This window comes from Convolutriloba macropyga, chromosome 4, assembly GCF_964194025.1.
Source record: "Convolutriloba macropyga chromosome 4, txConMacr16.3, whole genome shotgun sequence".
In the NCBI taxonomy this organism is placed as follows: Eukaryota; Metazoa; Xenacoelomorpha; order Acoela; family Convolutidae; genus Convolutriloba; species Convolutriloba macropyga.
The window spans coordinates 3,588,309-3,606,890 of record NC_134471.1 but is presented as its reverse complement, the minus strand read 5'-3'; the positions used below and the strand labels follow the sequence as shown (position 1 = coordinate 3,606,890).

Here is an 18,582-nt window from a genome sequence, read left to right as displayed (position 1 = left end):
ATCTTCAAGGGAATTTTTTTCAGGTCATGCAGAGATAGTACTGGAGCAAACTCAGAAACAAATATTAATTTTTAATTTATTTTTAAAATATTTATGCTTAGTGGGATCAATTTTGCCTTAGGGGTATAAAAGCTTCAAGAGTTTTTGTAATGAGTACATTTTTGTTTAATTTGTTTAGATTGTTTGTTTCTCAATTTTTCGAGATCATTTCTTTTCTGTGCTGGCTGGCGTTGTTCAATTGATCTGCTGGTCAGGTAAAGTACTTCGAAGTTTTTCATTCATTTCTTTGAATTGTACTGCAGGACTTGGCCTGCTATATTTTTTTTAGCAGAAAGCAAGTTGTTCATGACCTAAATTTTGACTTCATTCTGTTCGAGCATTTACCTCTGTTTTTGATTGTTGGTTTCTGTTTTCGAACATTCGACTTTAACAGTAACTTCGTTTGTAATGTATAGTAATAAGGAATTGCTGGTAATATTCAAGGTGAAGAGGTCATTTTGAGAGTTTTTGGATGTTTTAAAGTCAGCCCTAATTATCTAAACTACACCGCGCAAACCCCCCCACCACCTATCTACCCCAACAACTAACTACCCCCACCTACCCCCCCGCCAACTACCACAGCACTACCCACCTTCCCAACCCATCTACCCACCCACCCCACCTAGCTCCCCCCGCACCAAAAAAAATTGTCGGCATTTTTAAAACACTTTAATGTGGTTTGTTGGGCTACTTTTGTTTTTTTTCTCTTGTCTGTTTTGATGTTCTGATTTTGGCAAGGTTAGGTTACAGATTATAATGCACGACGATTCGAGTTGTTTCCGGTATTCTGCAGCTACCTCTTTGATGCAAGTTTTCGCTGGACAATTTTGCGCTTTTCTTCTAGAACATTCTTTGACTTCTCAAGTGACTTTTTCACGCTTGCGTTCTTCATTTTTGAGTGATCGCTATTGCTCTCACTCCGAAATAAAGTTTGTTGCTATTATAAATTGGTTGCAGCATATCAAGAGAAAGGTTCTGATGGATCAGTTAGAAGTGCTGGGGGTCACGGTTCCGGAAGTCAGTGGTTCGAATCCCTGCGGGGGAAAGGTTTTTTGCACACATGAAGAAAAATTGATCTAGGCTACCGCCCCTGAATTAAACTGCCTCGCCTGTCTTTCAAGAGCAATTCTTCCGGCATTTGTCGTTTTATGTTTAATAGCTGTTATTGACAATCTTTTGTTACGGCGCGAAGAGAAGTATTGGTATTCTACAGGTTTTTACGACTCGAAGAGGAATATTGAATCTCTACAGTTTTTTAGCTGAAGTCTGACTTGAAGTTTGACTTTTGTTTTCGAACGTTGACTTCTGTTTTAGAACGTCGACTTCTACTTTCGAACAATAGATTTTAAAAATAGCTTAGTTTGTAATGTATAGTAATTAAGAACTGATGGTAATATTCAAGGTGAAAAGGTCATTTCGGGAGTTTTTGATCCCACATAAGTCCTTCCAACCTATCTAACTTACCCCTACCCCCATCGAGACCTTCACACCTACCCCCACCCCAACTACCATTCTTCCCTGCCTACCCGCACTTCACGCTAAAAGTTGATCTTTTTCTCACTATATTGCTTATTTAGTTCTTTTTTCATATTTCTTAAATATGTAGAGTTAGATAAGAGTTTTTATTCCACGATTCTTCGAGTCGTTCCCGGTATTCTACAGGCTACGTTTTTTAGCTAGAGCAAGTTAGTTCATGACTTGAATTTTGATTTCTTTTGTTTCGCACATTACCTGTTTTTGATTATTGATTTCTGTTTTCGAACATTGAGCTTTAATAGTAGCTTCGTTTGTAATGTATAGTTATTAGGAACTACCGGTAATATTCAAGTTGAAGAGGTCTTTTTGAGATTCTTTGATGCTATATAAGTAACCCTTACTTATTTAAACTACAGGCCCCCACCTACCGACCCCCCCCCCCCCCCCCACCTGACTACCTACATGCACCCTCTGGTCGTTTCCTGTATTCTACCGGCTATGTTATTTTAATTTTGTCGGCAATAACTTTACGACGGTCATATGACGTCACGATCACTCCAAATAGGCTTTTATTCATTCGTTCATGCAATTTCAACTGAATTGCGTGCGTAACGTCATTTTTCACCCTCAGGAGAGTGGTTTGTTCATACTCTTGATTAGGTTTTTGGTCACACGTGACCCTGACGTACAGCACTCTCAAAAATGAATTCCAAACTCTAAAATTGACTTTTCTTTTTGTTAATTCAAGAAAGTAGGGTCAATAGAAGCAGAAATAAATTAAACAGATTCTTATAAACATATAATATCTCCTTATTTAATAAAAAGAAGTTTTTGGCCTGTTTCTTTTACTGTCATTTTGAGACTGCAGATCTACAAAGCTATTGCGGCTATTTATGGCAATCTGTCAGCTATGTTAAAAAATGTTATATTCTTGTCTTATGTGTGATTATAGTATTATATTTCGGTTGTCTTGGATTGTACAGAAAAGGGAATATTTGATTTATAGATATTGATTATTTTTTATTTGGTCTGTCGCCAAACGAAGATTGATTGTTAGATGAGCAAATACAAGATCCTAATAGCCAACTGGTGAATGTTTCAGTCAGTTACTCCAGAAGTTCGGGGCTCGAATGCCTCCTTGGTCACATTTTTTTTTTTGCACGTATAAAAATTATCTTAACTACAGCCCCCTCTGAATTAAACTACCCCGCCCGTCTTTCACGAGCAATTTGTTCTGGGTTAATCGGTTCATGTTTCTCAAATTGTTTTGAGCTTTCCTACCAATTGGGAACCTACTGGAAATAGATTCCTTGCTGAATATTGAGTCCTGAATATTGTCCTCTGATAGAGAAGAATGCAGTCAGAATCATCAAAAGAACGTTGATTACGGTACGACCAATACAAGATGCGAGAAAATCAATTTCGCAGTGTGATCCAAGCAGTAAAAAAATAAAAACAGGAAAAACAATCAAAAATTGGAGTATAGCTTCAGGCAGCGCCTTATTATTTTTCGTTTGAATTAGTCCGAGAAAAAGCTGTAAATCTGTGAAAATTGAACTGAAAAAAGGAATTATAATTTAATAATATGCTTATGTTTTTCATTATAGCTGCGAAGCTGTAAGCTGAGCGTAGCTATATTGCGGTGTTCTTGGTTTTTTACAATTCAAAGAATTTGAATTGTATTGGGGCGCTGTCTTTTTTTTAAGATCTGTTCACACATTTTGATTTTTGAAGTCAAATTGGAGTAGTGATTTTGGTCACGCCGAAACAGGAAATTGAGCGAAAAAGGGAGTGGTTTTGCGGCCTAAATTTTTTTCGCTCTAATTTTAAAGTAGAGTGAGAAAACGGTGTTTGAACAAAAATTCGGTTTCTCGGTAGTGGTTTTTTGTTCACATGCGGCAATTTCACTCTGATTTTTACTGTTTTTTCGAATTTTTGGATCGGATTTTTTTCTAAATGGTTTTCCCATTCCATTCACAGCTCATTCTAGGCCTAGTTTTCTGATTGAATTAAATTTTCATTTCCCGCTAGTGGTTTTTTTTGTTCACATGCGGCATTTTGACATTGATTTTCTGTTTTTTTTTTTAAATTTTCTGATCTGAGTTTTTAGAAATAGTTTTCCCAATTCACTCATAGTCTGTTCTAGGTGTAGTATTTTTTGTGGTTAATGAAAATTCTTTGAATTGTACGTCAGGACTTGTCCTGCTATGTTTTTTTGTTTCGTCGTCTGACGCTCTTTTTTTGTTTTACATTTGTTCACACAGCAAAGCTGAAAAAGACAAATTTTCTAAATGACTTTTCCTCTCACTAATGGCATTTGCGCGCGTGCCGTCATTTCTCACTCGCTTAAGCAAATATTTGAAGGTTATTTGCGTGATTAGACTTTGATCATACGTGACTTAGCTCCTTCAATAAAATGACTTTTGCACTTTAAAACTTAAGTTTAATTGGAATTTGTTTAAGGTCAAAGAAACTCCTATGTGCAGTAAAGGTCCCTAATAAGAAGCTTCTTTGGAATGAATTTTAACAAGTTTTGTTAATTTATCGCTGAATGTTTTTTAGCCTAGTTTATTGAGCGGCGTCGATTTTTTTTTTCAATTAAGATCTGAAACTGTTTCTATTTCTATTAATGACACGCAGGTCCATTCTTTCGCAGCTATTCCGGCAATCTGCCGGCTATGTTTCAACGTGACTTTTTTCAAATTTGCTGTCCTTGAAACATTCATCAAGTTATAAACCTCTAAATAAATTTGCTTATGGACTTATTGATAAAAAATGTATATATATATATATATATATATATATATATATATATATATTTGATACTGTATATAGATTTGATAGCCGAGCAGAGCTATAAATTGCACTCTCTTGACTTTTACTTGAGCTGTCTTTTTTTAGATCTGTTCAGTTTTTTGACGTTTTTACGTCTTTGAGAAGTCAAATTAGAGTGGAGATTTTATTTATGTTAGAGTCGTAAATGGAGCAAAAAATTGAGAATGTTTGAAATGTGATTGTTTTCAAACTGCCTTATAAGTGGCGTGAGAAGTTAGTATTTGATGTTTTTGTTTTTCAGAAGCATTCTTTTCACTGAGACAATTTTACTTCTTTTTTGCTGTTTTTCTCTCGATTTTTAAACAATTGTTTTTAACAGTTCACAAATGTGTTTTAATAATACATAGTTCAGTTTTGTGAAATCATCAAAGGGTAGTCAGTGGTTTATGTGAATTAGGCACTGTTTCTTATGAAAATATCGGTCATTTTTTAAAAACTATTTTCGTAGTTTGCTTCTGCTGGTTCTTAGTTTTATTAATGACTTGTCTCATTGGCTTTTAAATGCGGCATTAAAGAAGCTATGAAATAGTTGCAATTAATATTTAAAGGTTTCAACCACTTATTCACCTGTTTTCAAAAAAATATAAGTGAGTTTTTTTAGTCTTGAGTAATTTTGAAGTTCTTTTGTGGTGTTATCACTTAATCTCATTAATGACAGTTCTCATCGTTTGCTAATGAAGCAATCAATAATTGTTTGAGTTCATTGTTTAAATTTTTTAACCACCTTTGCACACTTCGGGAGAAAAATTGTTACAAAAACTGAAAAATTTTCCATACTGCGTGTATTTTTTGTACTTTTTGTTGTCATGTCGCTTTAATTAATCATCGGATCAATCTGATCGTTTTTGAATTAATCTTCGGCAGCTAGTTAAATCTGAAACATTGAATAGATTGTTTCGTATCATATTTCATGCTTTCTTTGACAATGAAACCCATTTTTTAAAATATTAGCGAATATTTGAGTTTTGGCGTTCTTTGTATTATATATTTTTTTTCCTTTTTGACAGTTGTCTTTGGTTTGCTGTGAGGCATAAATAAATCCGATTAATGATTTAAATTCACAGCAGTCACTTTTATCACTTTCAGCTATTTCCTTTCAAAAAATATTAGTGGATATATGAGTCGACCATTTTTGTTGCATTTCTTGTGGTTTTGTGGCTTTCTCTAGAAAACGGATCTTATCTCAGTGGCCGTTCAGTTCTGCCACATTTTCGTCGCTTTATCGATTCGAACTTGCAGTTTTTTTATACTTAGGTACCATGTGTTTTTAACGGGTTTTTGGTAAAGATTTGAGTCTTGCCTTCCTTTGGCACTCTTTTTGTCTATCGTGACTTCTAATGGTTGATTTCAAAAGTTGTAAGTTATGCAGCTATTCAGGATGCTAGTATGTAATTTAGTGTTTATTACTTTGAGTCCACTAATTTTCAAAAGCAATCTGATTTTTCCTAAATTTCTGTTTGCCCATTTTTCAGTCTATTGATTTCCTGAAGTATTTTGTATTGTGTACTCATTTTGATATAATAATTTTTTATAATTTTAATTTATTTTTGGCACTGTTTTTTTGAATAAGATAGTTTGAGATCACTGGAAACATGTTGATGGACAGCTCCTTAGTTATTTCATTGTTGTGTATTGTAATTAAGGACTTGTCCTGCTATGTTTTTTGTGTCCTTGTTTTGGTTAATAACTCTCACTTCAAATCTGGTTTTTTCATTCGCCCATGCAATGTTGACCCAGTTGCGTGTGACTTTGTTTTGTTTACTCTTGCTATGGCGATATTTGTTGTTCAAGTACGTGAATAAATTTTTGGTCACTGATGACTTTTTTAACCAAATTGTCTTTTTTCACTTTAAAAATTACTTCTGCTTATGCGGAATTCAGTTGAAGGTTATATTCAACTACGGATTACTCACTCTGAATCAAGTTTATTGAACGCAAATAATGGATTAATCAAATATAGTATACAAAATCTCAATCAAAATTTGACATCTGATAAAACTGATAAGTTTGATATTTCTCTTCTTCGCAATAATTTTTTCCTTGACATTTTGAGACTGCAGGTCTCCTAAACTATCGCACGTTTTTTCTTGTGGATACGTTGTGGCTACCTCTACAAAAGAAACGCTTTTTTATTGGGAAGTGAGTGTTTTGTATCATAGAATTTTTTTTCGTGACTAGCTAAAATTTTAAAAGTGCATTGATTTTGTGCCCGCGTAAACGCACCACCGCTCCTCGAACTAATTTAGCTGCTTCGTTAATGCTATTTTTTATATGCTTTGACTAATGTTTATGAAATTGTCTTACGAGATACGTGTTTGTCTTACAAGACAACCATATTTCAAGATCTTTCTAGGTAACCCTTTTTTTGCAAGAATCTTGTTTGATCTTAAAAAAATGTTCATCCCTCCTGTGGGATCTTAGAAGCTCCCAAAGTAATTTGGAGCCCCTGTTAATTTTTTTGCAAAAAAATGATTTTGTAATTATTTCAACTTTTTTTAAAAAAAAAATGATACATCGATCAGTTTTTTTGCTTTGACAATTGATTATAATTTTTTCCAGAGTCAAGCATGTCAAGTCTTTCTATGTGCAGCCGATCTATTGCTTAGCAATTGAAAATATGTATGCGCTTAGCAAACACAAAAAATTTTTCCGGCCCATCATTTCACGTCTTACATTTGATTCATTTGGGCCGGTTGAGACGGCTTATTGCTGATAATTTCTTAATTAATTGCAAGCTATTCCTAAATAGATGAAGGCAAAACGCTCTAGAATATCTGAAGAAGTTTCTCTTAAAGAACAGAGCTGGTATTCTATTAATAGTTAGGCATATGGATGTTTCAGATACTTACTTTCTATATTGCACATTTATATAATGCTTCGGTAATGGTTTAATGAGTTTACATTTATGATTGAAAATATATAACTCTTCTTGTGTTTCAGCTGGTATATTTTTTGGGGTTCTGACCCTCGAATTCGTTTCCGAGTGGAACAAGATCCCGGTGATGGTAGCAAGGCAAACGTGTACCAAATTGAGCCTCTGGATCACGAAATAGCGACGGAACAGCAATTCTCTCTGCAAGTGTGCGCTGAAGATAACCCACAGGAAAGCTACAAACCGATTCTCTCAGACTGCATTGATATCCCAATTGAAACGGTACGATTTGCAATCAGCTGCATTTCTTATCTGCTTTTTGCCAAAATGCTGACAAGGATTTCGAATTAGACAGAAGCTAAAGAGCTAAGGCAGCAGCTAAGACTGTTTCCGATGGTTCTTGTAAGAAGGTTATCTTGCAAGTGTCTTGTAAGATGGTCGATTATCTTACAAGACTCTTGCATTTCGGATGGTCAGCTTCCAAAGCTCTTACGAGAGAGGTGGCTATCTTGTAAGAATGTTTATGACTAGGGAAGCAAGTTGTGCGCACTTAATTTTTTCAACATACATTCATTTTGTCGCGATCTTTTAATCATTTCAACTTAACAACTACAAATAAAGCATTTCTGGGTTTATGCCAAAATGAATTTTAAAAACTACTATCGGGGAAAAAGTTCTGTTACTGTGAATTATAAAATTCACTGCACAGAAAATTGTTGACAAATGTGATGGAAAATTCAGCAAATAAATTTTATCAATCATATATGACGAAGTAGTGGTATTAACATTGTTGTTTTCTTGTATCTTCACAGTAGAATGTGGGCTCTAAGCCTTTTATTTAGCCAGCCTTCAATTATTTTAACCTTTCCATTAATTGTCGTCGAGTATTCAAGGGATTGAAATAATACCAAGTATCAACAATTTCAGCAACCAGTTATTAATTGTCCAATGATGGGAACAACAAACGTTGTCATTACTCATGAAGGCGTCGCGCTCCTGAAATTTTCTCAACGAATGATGTACTGTAGTTGGGAACTTCTCAAACATTAGTTTACCGATCTCCTTCATCGTTTCAGCTAAATATAGACAATAAATGCCCAGTATTCCAACCCCATCCAGTGATGACTGTAGTAGAGGGAACTAGTGACCCTGAGGTTTGGGACGCCACTTTCATTGACTTCGATCAGGAGAACTCTGCTGACACTAACGGCAACCCATCCATCAGGTACGCGTTTTATTTTTATTGATAGCCGCAACACGATAGTTGGTGCTATTATTGGCTTTCTCTTGGTTTTTTTTTTACAATTTAGAGATTTTGAATTGTAGTGAGGCGCTGTCTTTTTACGACCCGAAGAGGAGGAATGGTGATATATTTCTATATTAGAGGATGTGTTCATAGAGGAAGTCAAATGACGCACGTGAGAAGAAGCTAAGTCAATTTGCGGAACAAAAGTCAAAAGCTGAGAGAGAATTTAGTGGGGTTTTCGTTCATGCAATTGCAACTGAGTTTTTACGACTTGAAGAGGAGTATTGAGATTCTACAGGTTTTATTTTTAGCAGAAAGCAAATTTGTTCATGACTTGAATTTTGACTTCTTTCTGTTCGAGAATTCACCTCCGTTTTTGATTGTTGACTTCTGTTTTCGAACATTGGACTTTAACAGTAGCTTCGTTTGTAATGTATAGTAATTAGGAACTGCTGGTAATGTTCAAGGTAAAGAGGTCATTTTGAGATTTTTTGTTCCATTATAAGTCGCCCCTAAGTATCTAAACTACACCGCACAAACCCCCCGCCACCTATCTACCCCCCCCCCAAACACCTACCTACCCCCCCCCCCCAACTTACCCCCCACGTACCCCTACCCGCTCCCTTTACCTAGCTACCCCCCCCCCCTGCTCCCCAACCTATCTACCCACCCACCCCACCTAGCTCCCCCCGCACCTAAAAAATTGTCGGCATTTTTAAAACACTTTAATGCGGTTTGTTGGGCTACTTTTGTTTTTTTCTCTTGTCTATTTTGATGTTCTGATTTTGGTAAGGTTAGGTTAGAGATGATAATGCACGACGATTCGAGTCGTTTCCGGTATTCTACCGGCTATGTTTTTTGTTCGTTTGCATGAAAAAGTTTTTGGTCGCACGTGAATTACCTCACTCTCAAAAATGACTTCCTCACTCTGAAATTGACTTTTCTTAACTTAAATTCAAGGATATAAGGTCAATTGAGTGTGTGTGTGTCACTCTATTTGAAGGTTATAAGCAGCTAATAGAGGCAGCAATAACTTATACAGATTCTTAACCATAATATAACATCTCAGACTTTAATCAGACGAGCAATTTTTGGTCTGTTTTTTTCACAGTTTTTTTTTAGATTGCAGATATATATATATATATATATATATATATATATATAACATAGCTGGCAGATTGCCAGAAAATAGCCGCAATAGCCTCAACGATCTGCACTCTAAAATAATGTATTATATTACTGTTAGTGTGATTTTCTTGCAAGGCAAGTCGCATTCAAAAACAATTATTTGAATTACAATATCTCGGCAAGAAAACCAAACCTTTCAATTCAATATTTAACATACAAATTTTGCAGACCTGAAACCTACTTCACAGGATTCCCCTTTTTAGAAAAGTGTGGTCTCTGGACGAAGATGTGTTCGAGTTTAACGAAGTATTTCAACTGATAAAGAAAGAGGGGGTCATTCTTGATAGAGAAACGAAAGAATTTTACCAGGCGGTGTTTGAAGTGTGCGATGATGAAGACAACTGCTGTAACCACACTGTGTACATCCGAGTTAGCGACATCAACGACAACTCTCAATCTGATGGAGGAGTTTCTCTGGTCGATGTCTTCTATTTAGATGGTAAAATTCTCAAAAAAATCTGCACTAACTGTACCGTACGGAAATTCGTGTTAGAGTCAATTAGCTGCAGTTCTATGTCTTTTTCCAAGTGGGTGTATGAACCTGAGAAGGAAAAATATGAACCCATTTCATTGGAGTAACTTGGAAATGTGCTAATGCGCTGAATTTTTTTCCTAATGTCATTCACCCAATCAGAACGTTCAAGTTTGAAATCTTGCCGAATTATAGAGGAGCTTCTTGTCAAAGATCTGTGACCCAATGGGAGAGCACAATTGCCTAGACAATCGAGACCGTCTGTGTTTCACACAAAGAGTGAGAGATCTAAAATAAACAGGAAAAGGATCCCCCGCCCATCGAAGACCAATGAGAAAATTTGGACGTAATCTGCGTGGAAGTCGAAATATTGATTCATTTAAACCTATCATTTATTCATTACACTTTTTTAAATTGATCTGCAAGTTGCCGCACGGAGCTAGTTATTGGATTTGCAGACGTCAATTTCTGAATTTCTACCTTTCCTCGATTTGATTATATAAAACGGTGATTCAGAGGAAGCATATGCATTATAGCTAGTGTTTTGTTGCTTGTTGCCTCTTTGTATCAGAAGTCCGAGGGAAATACTTATATATGAAATTGGAAGTTGTTCTAATTGAAGTCCAGCTGAGTTATACTCAAGAGTATCTCAGAAATTGACCAGGAGCTTATGATAAATTTATATGACAATATATGAGAAAGATACTAACAATTTAAGTGATTCATCATTTTTAAAAAGATGTAAGAATAATCCCGTTAAGCGATAACGGAGATCACAGATATAATGTAGAGTCATTGATACCTTTTATAGTTTTTACCAATCAAAGTTGTCTTTTTAGAGGCTTACACCCGGCTACGTTATCAAAGATCCTAGATGAAATGAAAATTATTGAATAATTTATTGGATAAGCAGATTGTACTGCGATTACGTTACTGTCCGCGAACTGTCATCTTTTTTATAGTCGACGATATACACGAGACAGCAGTTCAAGCTGACCTCTCAGATCCCGTACAAGTGACAGATGCAGACTGTTGCACCTCGAGCGGCAAGACGTTTCTCATGACGTCCACATCGAGTGACACCACAAGCCGGTTCCTTGTTGGTGACAATAATGGAGCTCTGACAATATTTCGTGGTCTGACACAGGGTGACTTTGTAGTGGACGTGCGGGTCACCGAAACCAATCCCGGTAATAGCGCCAAATTATGACAATTTGTTCGTAAAGCAAAAACTTATATAATTTGGTTGCATAGTTTCGCTAATGATACTGATGGCACCAAAAAGTGAGGATTTTTTTTGGGGCGTTACTCAATAGATAATTTTCAGCCTCCTTCAACAGGCTGAATTTCTGCAAAGTGTTGTTTAATAGCCGCAAAGCGATAGCTGAGGCTATTATTGGCCTTCTCTTGTTTTTATATAGCCGCCCTCATCTTCTTAGCCGGCAATTATAGCGCTCCTATTTTTTACAATTCAAAGAATTTGAATTGTATTGGTACGCTGTTTTTTTTTTAAGATGTGTTCACACATTTTTCAATGACTTTGATCTTTCAAAACGGGATAAACAGGTAAAGCCCAGCGGGCATTAAGTTTCATTAGAGGCCCAAAGTGGGCTTTAGTAGTCCTTCAAGTGCTTTTAGTGGTGCAGCTGCTGAGATGGCCTTAATTGAAGGTTAAAAGGTCGTTTTTAGTAATTTTTGGGCTCAAAATTGTGCAATTTTTCATGTTTTTTGTGATTTTTTTGTTTTTTGTTTGATTAGTCTTAGGCTGAGTTTTTTTTTAATTTGATGAAGGCTTTTTGCGAGACAAAATTGCTTGTTATGACCATTTTCTGAGCTATATGTTTTGGTACTACAAACACAAACACGCAAAATGATACTTTTTTTTGCAAGTTTTTTCAGGTTTTTTGAAAATTTTTGTCAATATTGGAGTATTTTTAGCCCTATTTGTCAAGAAATCTCCTCTTAGGTTTAATAAATTGTTTGATGATAGATTACTGCATTTTTGTAGTGGTAATGGAATGGTTTTCAACTTTTTGCGATCATGAATTTAAGCATTTTTTGACAAAATTTGCAATTTTTTTTCATATTTTTTGACATTTATTGTCATTATTCGAGTTGTTTGAGTCCTAGGGGCAAGAAAACCTCATCAGAGGTTGGACAATAAGCTACTGAAATTTTTTCAGTGGGCTTGGAATAGGTTTCAACTTTTGAATATTACAAATTTTAGCAATTTTTTTGACAAAGTTCGCATTTTTTTCAGGTTATTGAAAATTTCCGTTATTTTTCAGTTTTTCCAGCTTCAGGATTCAGGCAATCATTTTTGAGGTTTGTTAATAGGGCACTGCATAGTTTGTAGTAACAATTGAATGGTTTTTAAGATTTCAATGTCTCGAATTTTATAATTTTTTCGATAAAATCTGCAATTTTCTTAAGGTTTTCTATAAAGTTTTTGCCAGTTTTTGATATTCGTCAATTCTCAAGTGCGAGAAAACATATTCCACGTTTTAATAAAAAGTTACTGCATGGTTTTTATTTTCAATGGATTTGCTTTCAACAATTTAACCTTTCGACTTTTAGAAGTTTGATAAAATTTGCAATTTTTTTCAAGTTGTTTCAAAATATTTGTATTTCATTTACTTTTTCTTGCCTCAGTAGCCAGGTAACTTCATCCAGGGTTTGATAGTAGGGTAACTTTATCCAGGGTTAAATAGTTGCTAGGGGGCAATTGATTTGCTGTCAACATTTTAATAGAACGAATTTCTATTTTTTGAAGTTTGAAATTTTAAAAATTATTGTCTATCGATTTATGAGCCAATGAGTATTTTAAAGTTTGGAATTGGGTTTCTGGATAGCCTCTAGAGTCACAGAAAAGATTCTGGAGATATTTATGTCACGATTTTCAGCAACATTTACTTTTAATTTGCAAATGATTTCTTTTAATTTTTTGGTCCTTTTCGAGTTAATCGATCTTCAAGAGCCAATGAATATTTTTCAGGTCTTCTATAATACTGTAATACTATAATAATATAATACTTATTTAATATTTCTCAGTCTGATATAAAACTGAACCTATTTCAGAAACAAAAATTGGTTCTTAACAGCTTCAAGAGTTTTTGACAGTTAGTATATTTTTGTTTAAGTTTGATTTTTCTAGTTTCTCAGTTTTATGAGATGGTCTTGTTTGTGTTCTGGCTGACATTGTTCAATTGATCTGCTGGTCAGTTAGAGTATGTCTGAGTTTTTCATTCATTTTTTTGAATTGTATTTCAGGACTTAACCTGCTATGTTTTTTTTACTTCGTCGAATAAAAAAATGTTTCGCTTTACCTCATTTTGCCGCTTTTTCAACATTTTGCGTGATTCTTTTTGACTTCTCTAGGCTAGTTTCTCTCTTCTCTCATTCTGCTAAAAGTGATTTTGAACATCAGTTGCTGAGCAAAGCAATTCAAAATGAACAGAGTCAGTATAAAAATTTGAAGTCAGAAGTAGAAACGGGATAAACCCGTAAAGCCCAATTTTAGATGCCCGCTATTTGAACGTCGTTCCTATAAGTCTTAGTTACCATCTCTAACGCTTATTAGTATTGATAGCTGCCCCTGTAGCTTCTCTCTAAGAAGCAGAAGTACTTTATGTTCAACTACGAAATGCCATCAAAATAAATCGGACTTAAAAAATGTTTTTGTACAAAAATCTTTTTTTTTCAATATCTTCTATTCTTTCAATCCCAATCATGCTTATTGGAATCAACGGCGGCTATTTGCCGGCAGTCTGCCGGGTATGTTTTTACAATTCTTACTATTTGAATTCTATTGGGACGCTGTCTTTGTCCGACTCGAAGAGGTAATCTATTTTTACCATTCGAAGAGGATTATGGTTTTTTGTTTTTTTTAGATGTGTTTTTAATAACCGCCGTCAGCCTCTCAAACAGCTATTTTTAGGTGCCTTCTTTTTTTACAATTCAAAGAATTTGAATTGTATTGGGGCGCTGTCTTTTTTTAAGATCTGTTCACACATTTTCATGATTTTTGAAGTCAAATTGGAGTATTGATTTTGGTCACGCCGAAACAGGAAGTGGAGCGAAACAGCGAGTGATTTTGCGGCGTGAAGCGAGTGATGTTGCGGAGTGAGAAAACGGTGTTTGAACAAAAATTTGCTTTCTCGATAGTGGTGTTTTTGTTCACATCCGGCAATTTCTTTTTGATTTTTACTGTTCTTTCGATTTTTTGGATCGGATCTAAATAGTTTTCCAAATCCATTCGTAGCTCATTCTAGAGCTAATTTTTTGTTTAAACTGAATTTCAATTTCTCGCTAGTGGTTTTTTTTACATGCGGCATTTTGACAATGATTTTCTGTTTTTTTATCTGATTTTTTTAGAAATGGTTTTCCCAATTGACTCAGAGTCCTTTCTAGGTCTAGTTTGTTGTTTAGTCAATAAAAATTCTTTGAATTGTACTTCAGGACTTGTCCTGCTATTTTTTTTAATTCGCTTTACCTTTTGTTCGCGTTTTTCGTTTTACATAAGTCACTATTTTCACGTTTGACTTACCTCACTCACTGTTTCAACTGAATGGATTTAAATTCTTTACGCATTCATTACGCAATGTGGTAAATGATCAAAGTCAAAAGATCAAAATCAAAAGAGATGGGATAAACCGATAAAGCCCTGTCATTAAGTCATTGAGAATTATGTTATCAAAGTTGGTTAGAGGGTTTGCTAGCTGACATTGGTATTAATCTTATTAGCTGTCAGTTTAGAAGCTGAATTAAGTATAGTTTTAGTACCCAACGGAAACTGAACGCCAAATTAGAACACTTTTTGCCATTTGACACTAAAAAACAGAAAAAAGTTATCTCTTTTTTTCTTTTTCTGTTTCAATCCCGATGTACATCAAGTGCGTCAACGGTGGCTATTTTCCGGCAACCTGCCGCTATGTTCTGTTTCTTTAACTTTCGTTATAAATAAGCGAGCAAGAAAATCAGAAGTTCAGGGAGTGAATGAATTTTGAAAGTCATTTCGTTAAAGAAATTTGAAGAGCGGAGAAAAGAGAGTGGATATTTTGTTCATGCCTTTTTTCTGAACCGTAAATGTAGGTGTGAAAAAATTTTTTGCTTAGCAAGTTATTTTTTGTTCAGATTAACTTGCCCAGCATTAACTTCTTCATTTTGCCAATGTAAGCTGCCATATCTTTTGATTGGATCGTGTAAAGCGCCATGTTTTATTGATTTCCAACCACTTGTAAAAAGAAAAGTCATTAGAATTTAGAGGAAAAACCGGATGAGTGCAACTAAATAAATCTTGTTATGAAATGAAACAAAAGAAAGGAACCAATACAATTTACTAATTATGAAGACTGAACACAGCGAAAGTATGAGTTTACGTCGTGTTGACGGTTTTTCCAAGCCGTTTTTGTTTTTGAAATTTGTGTTGTTTCAACGGTTATTATATTCTCTTTTGTTCAAAAGTTCTCTTTTGTTGTTTCGATTGAGATTTTTTTTATTCTTTGATGCCTACTGCCGTCAGAAACAGAAACTAGTTATCGAAAAGCTACTTTATGGTGAAAGAATTCTTCGAGTTGTTTTGGAAATACCTATCACTATCAAGTCCGATTCGTATCAAGTCGCAAATGTGGCGCTTGCGGTAGATGTCAGAGCCTAAAATAAATTGTTATTAATAGCCGCAAAACGATAGCTGAGGCTATTGTTGGAATTCCCTTTGTTTAATAGCAGCACAGCGATAGCTGGGGCTTTTATTGGCCTTCTCTTGGTTTTTTACGACTCGAAGAGGAGTATTGGTTTTCTCTCGGTTTTTTTTTACAGGAAGCAGATTTGTTCACGCGGCATTTTGAGCTAAAAGCGAAAGTGAGAAAGGCTGTCTTGGTGAACAGATTTTCGGTAAGCGAGAGAAGTTTTTTGATCATGCGCTGCGTTTAGTGAACGACTTTTTGACTTTGAAAAGTAGTTTTTGACTGAATGGCACATATAGATAATTGTTTTTAGCCGATTTTTCGTCTAAGTGGCCCATTTTTTTTGCTTTTAATTTGGTTTCTTGTAGAAATAAATTTAATTCGATACTATATTGAAATGTCAACCTCGGAAATTGATGCCACAGTGTTTTGCAGAGCCTGAAAATGCGTTTCAAATTGAAAATTGGCGCATATTTCTTGATTTTTTTAGTTAATTTTTGCCTTTTTTTTAACCGTCTTTTGGTAAAAAATCAGTGAATATGGCAACTTCTCGTTGATAATTTATATACTCAACGCCTCTTTCTACCTCGATGTAATTTTGTTTCATAAAATTTTACATATGCTAATCAGATTTTAGCAGTATTTATTCCAATTTTTGTTTGTATTTTGGTTTTAATTACTAGAAATAGTCTGTTTGTGCAACATGAGGGACTTTGATTGCGTTTCAATAAAAATTCAATCAGTTTTTGGAGTTAAGTTTTTGAAAAAACAGTTAAAACTTTTTAATACATGCAGTCAACTTAAAAGTTCTTTGACCATTTTTTTGCAAAATGTTTCAATATTTCGTATTTATGGGTTCTGCTTTTTCCTATTTTTTGTTCTCTTCAGGAGGTTAGATCTTTGTGTCGGATGACTAGGTATCTTTCCTATATCTTGAATGCTGATCAATGAAATGTAAATGTGTTCGTTTTTCTTGAATTTTTTAAATTGATTTTTAACTTTCAAAAATTAAGAATGCCTTTTTGTTACGGTGTTCCTTACATTGTGCCCATTTTCTTCACCTTCTAGTTAGTATCATTCTAGCTTTGTCCTGGCACCTACATTTATTTTCGGTATATTTATTTTTTCATTTGTAAAAAAATGAATGATCTTAGCTTTTTCTTAGATTTTCGTAATTTCTTTGGTTTGCAATTAATTTCTTTTAACATAAGGCAGTACTGAGAGGTTGTTAGCAAACCTTTACCAAAATTTCCACTTGTGACTATTTACTGCAGCTTTCTTCCGGCCTTGGTATTAATTTAAACGATTTTTTGCGTTTGAATATTCTTCTGCTGCTTATGCATTTTCTATGATCAATTTTATTTTTGATTTAGCATGAAATCATGTTGTCTAGCTTATGTACAACAGAGATCAGGAGTGTGTTGTTTTTTGTCTTAATTGCAGTGATTGCAAGTGCTTTCGCGACCTTTTTCAGATTGGAATCATGAATTATATGAGGGCAATTGAAAACCTTGTCAGCTTTTTCAGACTATCAGATTTTTGACCACCTTATTTATTTCGGATTTTTTGACGTTACCAGACGTTTTCAATAATGTAAAGTTTTGCTGAATTTTGTTTCTCTTGGTGACAGTGGTTTAAGTTTCACCAATTTTTAGAGCAGACCTGGAGAGGTAGTGAGTTAATGGTTTAATACAAAAGGTAATGGCTTCCGCTGCAGTTACGGTTTTGTTTGTGAAGTTTTGATGGCGCTTCGAGCCGCTTCCGGAATTCTTCCGGCTATGTTTTTTATTTCGTCGTCGCGATTTTTGTTACCACCATATGACGGCACAACTACTTCGAATCTGCTTTTTGTTCATTCGTTCATGCAATTTCATCTGAAGTGCGTGCGTGAAGTCATTTTTTGCTCTTAGTGGAGCGAGTTTTTTTGTTCATTCGCGTGATTAAATTTTTGGTCACACTTGACTTACTCACTCTCAAAAATGACTTCCTCACTTTGAAATTGACTTTTATTTACTTTAATTCAAAGAGATAAGGTTAAATGGGTGTGTTTCACTCTAAATGAAAGTTATTAGAGTGCAGCTAATAGAGGCAGCAAAAACTTATACAGGTTTTCAATCAAAAAAACATATCAGCCTTCAATGAAAAGACGAATTTTTTTGGTCTTTCTTTACTGTTTTTTTGAGACTGCAGATCTACAAAGCTATTGCGGCTATTTTCTGGCAATCTGCCAGCTATGTTTTTTACAGTCCGAATGATTGGAATCGTATTGGGGCGCTGTCTTTTTTATGACCTGTTCACATTTTTTTAATGATTTTTGATGTCAAATTGAAGTGATGATTTTAGTCAAAAATTGAGTGGTTTTGTGGCGTATTTTTTTCGCTCTAATTTTAATGTGAATCTAATTTATTAAAAAAGAAGTTTCTTGTTCGGCCTGTTATTACTACCTTTTGAGACTTCAGATCTGTGAAGCTATTTTCTGGTTATCTAACAGCTATGTCATGAAAGTTTTTGAACTGCTTTAAAAGATTTTTGGAGTTTTGAATTGAAAAAAAAATGGCATCTGCTTTTTGATTTAGATTTGCATTTTTTTTCGATGTGTCAAACAAAAATAAATTTGTCGGTTGGACTGCTATTTTTTTGGCGGTTGGACCCCTCTCTGAGCCAAACCCCCTACCCCCGCAGCTCAAAAACACTCCTACGCCCCCTCCTAATCCTTTTCAAAAACTTCTACAGCTTTGAGATATTTTGAGACATATAGTTAGTTTATTAA

At 34.8% G+C, this 18,582-nt stretch overlaps 1 protein-coding gene across 3 annotated transcripts in view; it reads left to right on the top strand.

The window, feature by feature from the left end:
• The window catches only part of LOC142337418 (putative neural-cadherin 2), a 289,747-nt gene that overhangs the window by 187,986 nt on the left and 83,179 nt on the right, over nucleotides 1–18,582 (top strand). For all 3 annotated transcript variants that reach the window (XM_075386622.1, XM_075386621.1, XM_075386623.1), the window contains 4 exons: nucleotides 7,291–7,504; nucleotides 8,299–8,447; nucleotides 9,860–10,095; nucleotides 11,091–11,318. In XM_075386622.1, coding sequence (XP_075242737.1) covers nucleotides 7,291–7,504; nucleotides 8,299–8,447; nucleotides 9,860–10,095; nucleotides 11,091–11,318 — 827 coding nt within the window. The remainder of the gene's footprint in view (nucleotides 1–7,290; nucleotides 7,505–8,298; nucleotides 8,448–9,859; nucleotides 10,096–11,090; nucleotides 11,319–18,582) is intronic.